The sequence below is a fragment of the Thalassophryne amazonica genome, chromosome 13 (genome assembly GCF_902500255.1).
Source record: "Thalassophryne amazonica chromosome 13, fThaAma1.1, whole genome shotgun sequence".
Lineage (NCBI taxonomy): Eukaryota > Metazoa > Chordata > Actinopteri > Batrachoidiformes > Batrachoididae > Thalassophryne > Thalassophryne amazonica.
In genome coordinates, this window is record NC_047115.1 from 55365013 (window position 1) to 55378528 (window position 13516).

The following is a 13516-nucleotide window of genomic DNA, read 5'->3' on the forward strand; positions in this document are numbered from 1 at the left end:
CCGGTTTGTAAGTTGTAGTCTTTGTGGTTTTTCTGTGTGGGAATATGTAGTATGAGATCTTGATCCCTCTGAATCTTTAACAAAAAAAATCAGTACTTCACTCTGGAGCTTAAGTGAGCATGCAGTGTCCACTGTTCACACAACAGGATCACTTTTTACATCATATTTACATGAAAAATAATTTGTCTTGATGCAAAAATGATTTTATAGCCACTTATCTATGTGAAAAATGATCTACAGGTGTTGAATTCGTGTGCAGCAAACGGGAAGAAGAAATTTTAAAAAAGTGACCTTAAACTATGGTCACATTAGCAACAAGCGACAGAGGCAAAGCGATGACTTGGCATTCATTTACAATCACAGTGCGTGTTTTGCAGCAGTAAGAGACAATGGTCTCTCTGCCATCAGCTAGACAGGGCCAAAATAGACCTGAAGTTTATTTTATGCAAATACCAAACAACGTAACATGGCGACAGCCAATCAGAGTGGGTGATACTTGCCAACAGCAGTGCTATACTAACAATTTCTGGGGTGAACTCTGAAACTCCATCCATCCATCCATCCATTTTCTTCCGCTTTATCCGGAGTCGGGTCGTGGGGGCAGCAGCTCAAGCAAAGCCGCCCAGACCTCCCGATCCACCCACACCTCCCCCAGCTCCTCCGGGGGAACCCCAAGGCATTCCCAAGCCAGCCGAGAGATGTAATCCTTCCAGCGTGTCCTGGGTCTTCCCCGGGGCCTCCTTCCAGTGGGACGTGCCCGGAACACCTCTCCAGCGAGGGGTCCAGGAGGCATCCGGAAAAGATGCCCGAGCCACCTCAACTGACTCCTTTCGACGTGGAGGAGCAGCGGCTCGACTCCGAGCTCCTCCCGAGTGACCGAGCTCCTCACCCTATCTCTAAGGGAGCGCCCAGCCACTCTGCGGAGGAAACTCATCTCGGCCGCTTGTACCCGCGATCTCGTTCTTTGTCATGAGCCAAATCTCATGACCATAGGTGAGGATCAGAATGTAGATCGATCGGTAAATCAAGAGCTTTGCCCCCCTACTCAGCTCTCTCTTCACCACGACGGTCCGATACAGCGACCGCATCACTGCAGACGCTGCACCGATCCGTCTATCGATCTCACGCTCCATCCGTCCCTCACTCGTGAACAAGACCCCGAGATGCTTAAACTCCTCCACTTGAGGCAAGGACACTCCACCGACCTGAAGAGGGCAAAGCACCTTTTTCCGGTCGAGAAACATGGCCTCGGATTTGGAGGTGCTGATCTCCATCCTGGACGCCTCACACTCGGCTGCAAACCGCCCCAGTGCACGCTGAAGGTCCTGATTTGGCGAAGCCAACAGAACCACATCGTCCGCAAACAGCAGAGAGGAGATTCTGTGGTTCCCAGACCAGACCCCCTCTACACCCTGGCTGCGCCTAGAAATTCTGTCCATAAAAATAATGAACAGAACCGGTGACAAAGGGCAGCCCTGGCGGAGGCCAACGTGCACTGGAAACAGGTTTGACTTACTACCGGCAATGCGAACTAAGCTCCTGCTGCGGTTGTACAGGGACCGGATAGCCCGTAGCAAAGGACCCCGTACTCCCGGAGCACTCCACAGGGTGCCCCGAGGGACATGGTCGAACGCCTTCTCCAGATCCACAAAACACATGTGGACTGGTTGGGCGAACTCCCATGAACCCTCGAGCACCCGATGGAGTGTGTAGAGCTGGTCCAGTATGCCGTGACCAGGACGAAAACCACACTGCTCCTCCTGAATCTGAGGTTCGACCATCGGTCGAATTCTCCTCTCCAGTACTCTGGAATAGACCTTACCGGGGAGGTTGAGGAGTGTGATCCCCCTATAGTTGGAACACACCCTCCGGTCCCCCTTCTTAAACAGAGGGACCACCACCCCGGTCTGCCAATCCAGAGGCACTGTCCCCGATCGCCACGCGATGTTGCAGAGGCGTGTCAGCCAAGACAGTCCCACAACATCCAGAGACTTAAGGTACTCAGGACAGATTTCATCCACCCCAGGAGCCTTGCCACCGAGGAGCTTTCTAACCACCTCGGTGACTTCTGCCTGGGTAATGGATGAGTCCACCTCTGGGTCCCCAGTCTCTGCTTCCTCTTCGGAAGATGTGACGATGGGATTGAGGAGATCCTCGAAGTACTCCTTCCACTGCCCAACAACATCCCCAGTCAGGGTCAACAGCTCCCCACCCGCACCGTAAACAGTGCCGGTGGAGAGTTGCTTCCGCCTCCTGAGGCGTTGGACGGTTTGCCAGAATCTCTTCGAGGCCGACCGATAGTCCTCCTCCATAGCCTCCCCGAACTCCTCCCAGACCCGAGTTTTTGCCTCTGCGACCGCACGGGCTGCGGCACGCTTGGCCTGCCGGTACCTGTCAGCTGCCTCTGGAGTCCCACCTACCAACAAAGATAAGTAGGAGTCCTTCTTCAGCTTGATGGCATCCCTTACTTCCGGTGTCCACCACCGGATTTGGGGATTGCCGCCGCGACAGGCACCAGAGACCTTGCGACCACAGCTACGAGCGGCTGCATCAACAACAGAGGTGGAGAACATGGTCCACTCGGACTCCATGTCTCCAACCTCCCCTGGGATCTGGGAGAAGCTCTCCCGGAGGTGGGAGTTGAAGACCTCCCTGACAGAGGGTTCCGCCAGTCGTTCCCAGCAGACCCTCACGATACGTTTGGGCCTGCCAGGTCTGACCGGCTTCCTCCCCTCCCAGCGGATCCAACTCACCACCAGGTGGTGATCGGTCGACAGTTCTGCCCCTCTCTTCACTCGCCTGTCCGAGACACGTGGCCGAAGGTCAGATGATACGACTACAAAGTCGATCATCGACCTCCAGCTCAGGGTGTCCTGGTGCCACGTGCACTTATGGACACCCTTGTGCTCGAACGTGGTGTTCGTGATGGACAAACTGTGACTAGCACAGAAGTCCAACAACTGAACACCACTCGGGTTCAGATCGGGGAGGCCATGCTTTCCGATCACCCCCCTCCAGGTCTCACTGTCGCCGCCCACGTGGGCGTTGAAATCCCCCAGGAGAACAATGGAGTCCCCAGTCGGAGCGCTATCTAGTACCTCTCCCAGGGACTCCAGGAAGGTCGGGTATTCTGCACTGCTGCTCGGCCTGTAGGCAGAGACAACGGTGAGAGACCTGTCCCCGACCCGAAGGCGAAAGGGACCCGACCCTCTCGTTCACCAGAGTGAACTCCAACACATGGCGACTGAGCTGGGGAGCAATAAGCAATGCAACCCCAGCTCTCTGCCTCTCCCCGTGGGCAACGCCAGAAAAATGAAGCATCCAGCTCCTCTCCAGGAGTTGGGTACCAGAGCCCATGCTGTGCGTGGAGGTGAGCCCGACTCTCTCTAGTCGGTATCTCTCAACCTCCCGCACAAGCTCAGGCTCCTTGCCCCCCACCGAGGTGACATTCCACGTCCCAACAGCCAGGGGCTGTGAGCATGGACCGGGGCGCCGGGCCACCTGCCCTCGACTGCCACACAATCCTCTCTGCACCTGACCCCCATGGCCCCCTCTGCAGGTGGTGAACCCACAGGAGGGCGGGCCCACGTTGCTCCTTCGGGCTGAGCCCGGCCGGGCCCCATGGGCTAAGGCCCGACCACCAGGCACTCGCGCGCGAGCCCCAACCCCAGGCCTGGCTCCAGGGTGGGACCCCGGCTCCGCCATACCGGGCGACGTCTCGGTCCTTGATCTTTCACTGGTCATGGAGGAACCCTGAAACTCCTTACACCAAAACTGCCTACGTGAATATTCTTTGAGGAATAGAACAGAGAGATGGCTAGCAGCTACAGTGGTTAACTATAACATGTTGCAGTTTTTATTCAGACATATACAAGACACACATTTTAGTGTGTCTTGTCATGAGTTGCAGTAGTTTGCAGCAAACCAAATGGAATGATGCCCAAAAACAGTGTAAACTTTTGGAAAGTGAGCAGAATGAAATGGCTGGATCTTAAATGATAATTGCCATCAGAAATCAGTAGGAGGCTCGAGCTTTAACAAAGTGTCTTCCCCTACATTGTTTTATAGATTAGTTGCAGCCACTGTTGTAGCCATCTGGTATGAATGGACGTTCAGTTTGACCAGTTTATAGAGATCGCAGTGGTGATTGGTGTGCCTGTGGCAAAACCGATTGCCGAGTGGTGTATAGAGGTGGAACGATAAGAAACTTCTACGTCACAATTATCGTAACAAAAATGATCACGGTTGTCTGTATAATTGCGGTATTGTTGAAGTGTGTTAAAAATGTTAGTCACTGATAATACAAATCGAAATAGTTTCAACTAGGTAGTAAATCAGAAATGTTGAGTTCCCAGTTTCCAATAAATGCTACATGTGCTCTCTATTTTGTGTGCAGAATCTTATGGAGCATGTGGACTATATTTGCCATGGAATCCCCCCCCCCCCCCAAGATAATACCAGCGTAAAATTAGCTATTTCACCACAATATTAAAGGTACTTTATTACTAGCTTTCATAATATAAAAAAGTGTTGTCAGTTTTGTGGAAAATTTAAAGTCACTAAACATTTCAATATTTCCAATATATTTTCTTTGGCCTTGTTTTAAGACTCTGTGATGTTAATTGGACATGATATTCCAAAGTCTGATGACAGTTTGGCTAAAAGAATGCAAGTTCAATCTTTCTACTCAGAACAATATTTGAACGAGGGATGTTGACCACATGTGACTGAGATGAAATGACATTTTTAGGGCTGTGAAAACTCTGCGGATCCGTGGGATTCCGTGGATTTCATCATGGGTGGGGGGGGGGGTGTTAGTGTTGTACTCTTTAATCGTGATCATTACTGAGTTTTTAAAATGCTTATCGCAAAGCGTTTTTTTTTTTACGACATCATGCAAGTTTTATAAGTCCGCGGACACTGATCTGTGTGTTACAGATACAAATCAGTTTCCTCGGATCTGTGGAGATTCACTGAGGAAAAATGCCACTCAAAGCGTAGCTGTTAACGACAGTTGCCGTAAAGCGGGACTGGTTGGTTGCTGCGGTGACACTGTGGCTCCTGTGCGAAGCTTAGCTAAACGTAGCATTTTGCAGCATGTTTGTGTCATGGAGTGACATCAGACAGAGTGAAGATGGTGAGAAAGATGGTTTGAAAAAGTGTGATAAGGACAAGAATCCGTGGAATTGTTGCTGGCTTCATGAACACACCTGAAAGATAAACGGGAAAAACGAACTGGTAAGAATTTTTTTTCTCTGGAAAATAAACATTGTGCTGTTCAAACAGTATTTCAGAAAAGATTGTGTGCCTTTTTCGTTCATTAATCTAGACTTTCTTTCATTGAAAAAAAAGACATTGTGGCTTTGAATGAATTTAGGCTACATGAATTTACACAATGTAAATGAGTTTTTATTAATGTAGACTTTTTTCATGGAGAAAAAAGACACTGTGGCTTTGAGTGGCTTTACAGGAATTTACACAAGAATGTGTGGCTTTTTTACTATAAGGTATGTTATTAATATTTTACCATGATTGTTAAAATATTCTACAATCTTTAGCTGTGGTTTTTGACATGGTTTAACAGTCTTTTCAGTCTTCATGAATTTCATGTAGTTTAATTGTTCTGAGTTAATGCATAATTTTCTTTACAGTTAAAAGGAAATTCATTCCAGGTCCTACTTCCACATCGTATTCTGTTATTTCAACATGATCATTGATGGTTCAAATGAATGGTTGAATCTAGGATCATTTAAATATGCACTAATTTTGAGATTTGTTCTTCCAGGAGATGTTGAAAATGTATCAGTAGATAAAAATTTAATTTGGTTTCTGGGGCCCCACAAGGCTCTAGACCCTGGCTCCTGGGGAGCTGCACCCCCTAGACCCCCTGCGAATTTTCCTAGGATTTTACAATTTTCATTTCATAGCCCTGCATTTTGTGTGTTTAATCGCCTTGTCCTGAAAGATGGCGTACACATGATTTAGTTTTAGCTGTTAAACCCCAAGAACATCGTGTAACATCAAAATTTAGAAATAAATGTATAAAGATCAGTGCCACCTGCAATCTGAATGATGTTTTAATCAGTCAACAATACCATGAAGATCAAGCATCATCAGTGTAACATTGGATCAAAGCAAGCGCTAATAATTTGTCATATTTTCTGTTATGTCTGCACAGGAATTGTACTTGAGCTGAACACTTGGACTGGATATGATTTTTGTTTGCAATAACTTCACCTGCTCATGACTGGTTCAAAGTTACACCTACATATGCTGGTACTTGTTGCTTTGATTCAATGTCACTTCCATTACTTTACTTGCATATCCCACAATTGGGGTGTTTTGCACTGCTTGTTTGTGAAATGTAACATTTATTTTGTGTTGTTTTGATGCAGGAAGGCAGTAGCATTCATGGATATTGTGGACACTTTTAACCATTTAATACCAAGTGACCAGTTGGACGACTCCCTAATTATAGGACAGAATTTGGAATGTGAAGCCAGTATTGAGTTTGGACCAGGGCCCCAACTAGAAGATTCACTGAAGAACATGCTCAGTGACAAAGATCCCATGTTTGGATCTGCAAGCTCTCATTTCAATCTCCTGGACAATGAAGACTCTGCTTTTCAAATAGCTGGCTCCACAGGTATGTTAAAAAAATTAAAATGGCAGACTAATTGACAGAAAACAGTGGTTAAATGTGTTCTAAATGACTATTTACTTGCTGCATTTTTGAAAATAAAAATACTGATGTGGGAATTTATGAACACTTTTTTTTAAATGTACAGCACACAGGAGAGGTTGTACCAGGAAAACTGAATCTATTCTGAACACAATGAATCATTCGTTATGTTCAGAATAGCTGCCATTGATGTCATTCAATGGAAACCAGGCCCTTGTACTGCAAAAGTGTATTGGTTAAATTATGATGGTTTCACTCATCTGACAGGAGTTACTTTGCCAGACTCATGTCCAAAACCCCTCAGATATTATTCATTAGTCTGCGCTTTATTATACTGTTTTTCTGTAAAACCACTTGGATCTAGAAGGCATATTTCTACAAAGGCCCAGCAGTCCTCTGTCTGTCCTAACACTTGTAGTGTCAGTGGGGCTGCTATTTCACAAAAGTATCAATGAAATGGGAGAGAATAGAGAATAGTGGTTTTAATGCAGTGGATTTTACAGTTATTTAAAAAATTCTGCAGACCCTCTGACTCACTCACTGATTGACTTCATGATCCTGTGCTTACCCTAGTAATCTCAGGCAAAATGACCCTGCTCTTGCATCTCACTCAAAAATGTAATCAAATCTTGTGTCACAACACCTACTATTTTACAAAACTTAATTGAAGCCTGTTCATTTTATAGTTTGTTCGTTTTCCTTTTTTAAATTTTAGATAACTGACTCAGTTAGACAGATTGGGCTGAAAACATTGCGTCTTTGGTGGGGGTAATAAATTATCTGCTTCTATTCAAAGGACCAGAAGAATACCCCAGAAGTAGAGCCAGTGCCGCTAAGGGTTGAAGTGTTCTTGAGCAAGACAGTGAATACGATCGCTACTTAACCATAAATTGGCTGCACATGAGGGGCAAAATGATGTAGACAAAGAAGGCGAGTATTTGAGAAGTGTTGATTAATTCATCCACACGAATTACTAGACTATGGTTATCGATCACTCAGCTCAGACTTTAATTTGAATATTTCTTGTACCACAGCACATCTCCAAACTAGGTAGATATTGCAACATTCACACATGAATAAATGTCATAAGTGTTATCTGTATTTTCCAGTTCTAGTCCTTGGGCAGTCACATTGCATATTTTCCACTTCTCTTCACTATAACTGGTTTGGTGAATGAAATGTATTCAAATGATCAAAAGCTGTGTCTCCCGGGGCTCTACTGGCTGAAGATGCCTGATCTAGTTCAGCTGTGTGTAGTGCAGGAAGACATAGAAGATTGCTTAGGCTGAGCAGCGTTGCTTTGCTCTAAGTGATTGTTTTATTTATTTATTTATTTTTTGGTGACTGTTTGGAGTACTGAAAGAGTGAGCAACTCAGGATTACTCTGCTTTGGCAACACTTTGGTAGTTTTTTTTTTTTAAATACCATTTCACTTTAACTGCCACAACAAATGCATCAAGCAAATGGCTAATTTTATCAAATAGCTGCATTGCTTGGCTGTTACAGTTTTAAAATATTGTCCCTTACTTTCCTATGTTGGACTTAAATATTGTTGCAGGTCTTGATGATGGTTCATCGTCCAGAGGCCTCACTGGTGAACTGACAGCTACAGTTAAACGACCAATTGGCAGGCCAAGGAAACGTCCACAAAATTTAGAATCTGGTAAGCTGATAATATGTTGCCTTCACCATATCACAACTGTAAATTAGGCATTGACTGATACATTATTTTTTAAAAATATTTTGCTATCTTTTTAAAACAGAAAGTACTGATGGCCCACAACCTCCATCTTCATCTACCAGTGCCAGGCTGAGAGGTAGACCACGGAAGAAACCATTCAACTGGCTGCAAAAGTCGTTTCTGATTGAGAAGGGGGTTAGTGGGACCCAACTGAAGCAAGAATTAACTCTAGGAGGGCGTGTTAATATTCATGATCTTGATGGAGGACTGTGGCTGAATCCTTCAGTTGTATTGAGGCGATTGACAGTCACAATTGGAGGATTCAGGATTGAGTTGCTTCCAGGGCCCTCTTACACACAAAATGCGATTGCAACTCAGTCTGAATGCTTTGATGATGGTTTTTCATATAGTGGGGACATGGGATTTTCCATGTTGCAGGATGATTCTGTAGGTATACAGCATCCTATACCAGAGACTGCAGAACTAGATGAAATGGAGAAGACTTGTTTAGATGAGGGACCCCTTGGGCTTGGCCCATATGTGAACCCCAACGATGTACAAACTGCAAACGGCACACTAATGGAGATTCCTTACATAGTAGAGACAAAATCTGACAATCGTGATGTTCCTGGAAAACAGAAGACTGTCAATAAAGAAGATCATGGCACCAAACGGCCACCACCAAATGATGGAAAAACTGAAGCTCATAAGACTGATGGTAAGAAAAATCAACAACTCGGACCCAAAAAACTGGTGACGCTGAAATCTGGACTGAGTTCGGATAAAGATCCAGGCTTGATTTCTCATAAACCGTCGAATGCGATGAAGGAACCTAAAGAATCCCAAGACATGCGATCAGCAAACGTCCAAGGTGGAGAATTGCACAAAGTGAAATCTCCAAAAGAAAAAGGCTTTGTGTCACTGAAAAGACATGGTGACCATGCGCAACGTGTGCATCCAAATAAAGTGCAAAGGCTAGAGGTCACAGGAGATGCTAAAGTGAAGCCAAAACCACTAAGTCCTTTTGGCAACCGTCATGGTGATCAGCAGGGTCAAAGCAAACATACTCCTTCACACGATATGTCGAAAGCTGAGACTGTTCACCTGACACATGGTCATTCAGGCCATTCTTTAAAAACAATTGAAGATGACAGTCACGAAAAGTCCAAAGTGAAGAAGCCTGAAAAAATTCTTCAAAGACAGAAAAGTAAAAATGCAAGAAGCATCTCTGTGGATGAGCCTGAGCTCTTCATCCCAGATAACGCTCCTGCTGTGAAGAAAGAACCTGTTGTCGAGCAACCTGCTGCTAGTGATGCTGTTTGGGATGGAAACAACTGCTGTGGTCTATGCAAGCAACACCATAACAATATGTAAGTGGAACACTTTACCTGCTGCAAATAGTGAAAAATCAACATTTCAGTCAAGACCAGTTCTTGGTTTTAATTTTTGTGTATTGCATATTTGTTACATTACCATGACCAACATGTGCCAACAATTGGTCCATATTGGTATGTATGATCTGAGTGATTTAAGAGTTGACAGTTTAGAGATGTGATTAAGTGAAGGAAGATGGCATGAATTAACTGTCAATTATACAGTTAAATCAGTTGTTACTTTACACAAATACAGACGTTATCCAAGAACTCTGTCTGCGTATCAACGCTTAATTCCTTCAGGTATCGGGAGATGCTTTTCTCCTGACATGGCAAACAGTCTTTGTTTCAATCTGAGAGACAAGTATCATTCTTATGTGCTGGAAAAAGGACTTGTCCCAGTCTAGAAAGAAAAGGGTGATTGTATGGATTGTCATAACTACAACCCCTGGCAAAAATTATGGAATCACCGGCCTCAGAGGATGTTCATTCAGTTGTTTAATTTTGTAGAAAAAAAGCAGATCACAGACATGACACAAAACTAAAGTCATTTCAAATGGCAACTTTCTGGCTTTAAGAAACACTATAAGAAATTAAGAAAAAAACATTGTGGCAGTCAGTAACGGTTACTTTTTTAGACCAAGCAGAGGAAAAAAATATGGAATCACTCAATTCTGAGGAAAAAATTATGGAATCACCCTGTAAATTTTCATCCCCCAAATTAACACCTGCATCAAATCAGATCTGCACATTGACCTTATGTGTCTTTTTGCAAGGAATGTTTTTGCAGTTTTTGCTCTATGGCAAGATGCATTATCATCTTGAAAAATGATTTCATCATCCCCAAACATCCTTTCAATTGTCCAAAATATCAACATAAACTTGTGCATTTATTGATGATGTAATGACAGCCATCTCCCCAGTGCCTTTACCTGACATGCAGCCCCATATCATCAATGACTGTGGAAATTTACATGTTCTCTTCAGGCAGTCATCTTTATAAATCTCATTGGAAAGGCACCAAACAAAAGTTCCAGCATCATCACCTTGCCCAATGCAGATTCGAGATTCATCACTGAATGACTTTCATCCAGTCATCCACAGTCCACAATTTCTTTTCCTTAGCCCATTGTAACCTTGTTTTTTTCTGTTTAGGTGTTAATGATGCCTTTCGTTTAGCTTTTCTGTATGTAAATCCCATTTCCTTTAGGCGGTTTCTTACAGTTCGGTCACAGACGTTGACTCCAGTTTCCTCCTATTCGTTCCTCATTTGTTTTGTTGTACATTTTTCAATTTTTGAGACATATTGCTTTAAGTTTTCTGTCTTGACGCTTTGATGTCTTCCTTGGTCTACCAGTATGTTTGCCTTTAACAACCTTCCCATGTTGTTTGTATTTGGTCCAGAGTTTAGACACAGCTGACTGTGAACAACCAACATCTTTTGCAACATTGCGTGATGATTTACTCTCTTTTAAGAGTTTGATAATCCTCTCCTTTGTTTCAATTGACATCTCTCGTGTTGGAGCCATGATTCATGTCAGTCCACTTGGTGCAACAGCTCTCCAAGGTGTGTTCACTCCTTTTTAGATGCAGACTAACCAGCAGATCTGATATGATGCAGGTGTTAGTTTTGGGGGTGAAAATTTACAGGGTGATTCCATAATTTTTTCCTCAGAATTGAGTGATTCCATATTTTTTTTCCTCTGCTTGGTCTAAAAAAGTAACCGTTACTGACTACCACAATCTTTTTTTCTTGATTTCTTATAGTGTTTCTTAAAGCCAGAAAGTTGCCATTTGAAATGACTTTAGTTTTGTGTCATGTCTGTGATCTGCTTTTTTTCTACAAAATTAAACAACTGAATGAACATCCTCCGAGGCCGGTGATTCCATAATTTTTGCCAGGGGTTGTATAGGGGTATTGCACTGCTCCCTGTGTCGGAGAAGGTGCTTGCAAGTGTTGTTCTTCATAGGGTTAGTTTCAACCAGTTGCTGCTCGTCGGACGGAACATGCCCAAGAAGTCAGCCTTCGACTGCGTTGTAGCACTGCAACTACTAATAAAATGCAATCTTGAATGTTGCGTCTTTGCAGCCTATGTCGATTTTTGCACACCATTGATGTGGCTGCTCTTTGGGCCATCCTGAGAATTTGTGGGATCCAAAAGAAGTTGCTGGACATCTTACCCAGCCTACAAACAGATACTGTGAGTGCCGTACAGAGTGGAGGCACAGACTACGGTTTCCTAGTGAAAATTGGCATTTATCAGACAAGTGTTCTGGCCCCTACACTATTGTACAGTGCAACACTACGTGCGAAAAATAGAGGTCTGATATTCCCATACAGACATAGCAAGCGAGGTTAATATTTTGTTTATTATATGGCTATTTTTGGAACTGCATTGACATTTTTCATGTTCACTTTGAGCCTGTTTGCTGTTAATAGGAGACTGCATTCTTGTTTGAACTGCAGCCATATAATGAAGCAAATTATTTTGGGCCCATTACTTATACAACCCACCGCAGCGGTGGTGGCCAAGTGGTTAATGCGCTTGGTTTCAGTTCAGAAGGTTCCAGGTTCAAATCCCACCCCTGCCACATTTCTCCATGTAATGTGGAGTTGCGTCAGGAAGGGCATCCGGCATAAAACCTGTGCCAATTCAACATGCAGATCCACCTTGGATTTGCTGTGGCGACCCCAAGTGCAAACAAGGGAGCAGCCGAAGGGACTTACTACTTATACAACCCACCAGCTTGGCTTTCATATTTTTAATTCATTTATATCAAGTTGTAGAGATTTGCTTTGAGTTTACGGAAGATAATTTTAGAAATCTTTATATTGAGAAGCCTGATTTACTTTTGTATTTGAAAGGGTATAAACAAATTAAAATCTGTGAAATACCAAGGGGCTCAGTACTTGTGGAGGGTACTATATATAATATGCATCACTACCAATATGTGTGCAGGAGAATGAAGGTCCAAGTCTTTAGGGTTCTGGTGCTGCCTGTCTTACTGTATGGTTGTGAGACTTTGACATTAACCAGTGGCCTAAGGTTATGCTGTATGTCTTTGGGACTATGTCTCTTTGGTTGATCTTTTGGTATTGGTGGAATGGCTTTGTATTAAATGAGTAGTTATTTAGAGGGACTAAAATGATGAGTATCAGTTGCATGGTAAGGGAATGTCAGTTTTAATATTTTGGCCATGTGGTACATTTTTCCATGCATGGTCTGGTTCTAGGTGTCTGATGCAGTGAAATATGGCACCAGTGCATGCTCCCAGACTTGAACTGACTTTACAGGGTAATGCATCAGCAAAGGCTGTTTGCATGTCAGGATGAACATGATTGATTTTATTCTGATACTCTGAAAACTCCTTTATACACTTTTTTTTAATGGTACATTGGCTTTGTTTAGGATCATGGTCGGCTGTGGTCGTTGTGATGACTGGTTCCATGGGGACTGTGTCGGTCTTGACATGACGAAAATACGTGAAATGCAGGAAGAGGACCAGATGTATGTATGTTTGAAGTGCTGTGATGAAGAAAGCACAAAGGTGGAACCTGAGACTCCGAGAACAACTTCAGAAAGTCAAGGAAAGAATGAGGTACAGGATCACAAGCTGCCTGTCAAACCAAAGCCAGTACCCTCCCACACAGTTGCATCAGGGGGGGTCAGGACAGGAGGAAAGGTGAGCACTCTTGCCATTATCTTATGACTTACGGTATTTTCTTGTACGTCATGTCTTGTATGAACAGGATATATACATTTATATTTTTAATGTGTC

The 13516-nt window shown here is 44.0% G+C and overlaps 1 protein-coding gene across 1 annotated transcript in view; it reads left to right on the plus strand.

Annotated features, from left to right (window-relative positions):
* The window catches only part of phf3 (PHD finger protein 3), a 46763-nt gene that overhangs the window by 9939 nt on the left and 23308 nt on the right, over positions 1 to 13516 (plus strand). The window contains exons 2-6 of the mRNA XM_034185115.1: positions 6179 to 6276; positions 6396 to 6646; positions 8241 to 8345; positions 8446 to 9733; positions 13147 to 13420. Coding sequence (XP_034041006.1) covers positions 6412 to 6646; positions 8241 to 8345; positions 8446 to 9733; positions 13147 to 13420 — 1902 coding nt within the window. The 5' untranslated portion in view covers positions 6179 to 6276; positions 6396 to 6411. The remainder of the gene's footprint in view (positions 1 to 6178; positions 6277 to 6395; positions 6647 to 8240; positions 8346 to 8445; positions 9734 to 13146; positions 13421 to 13516) is intronic.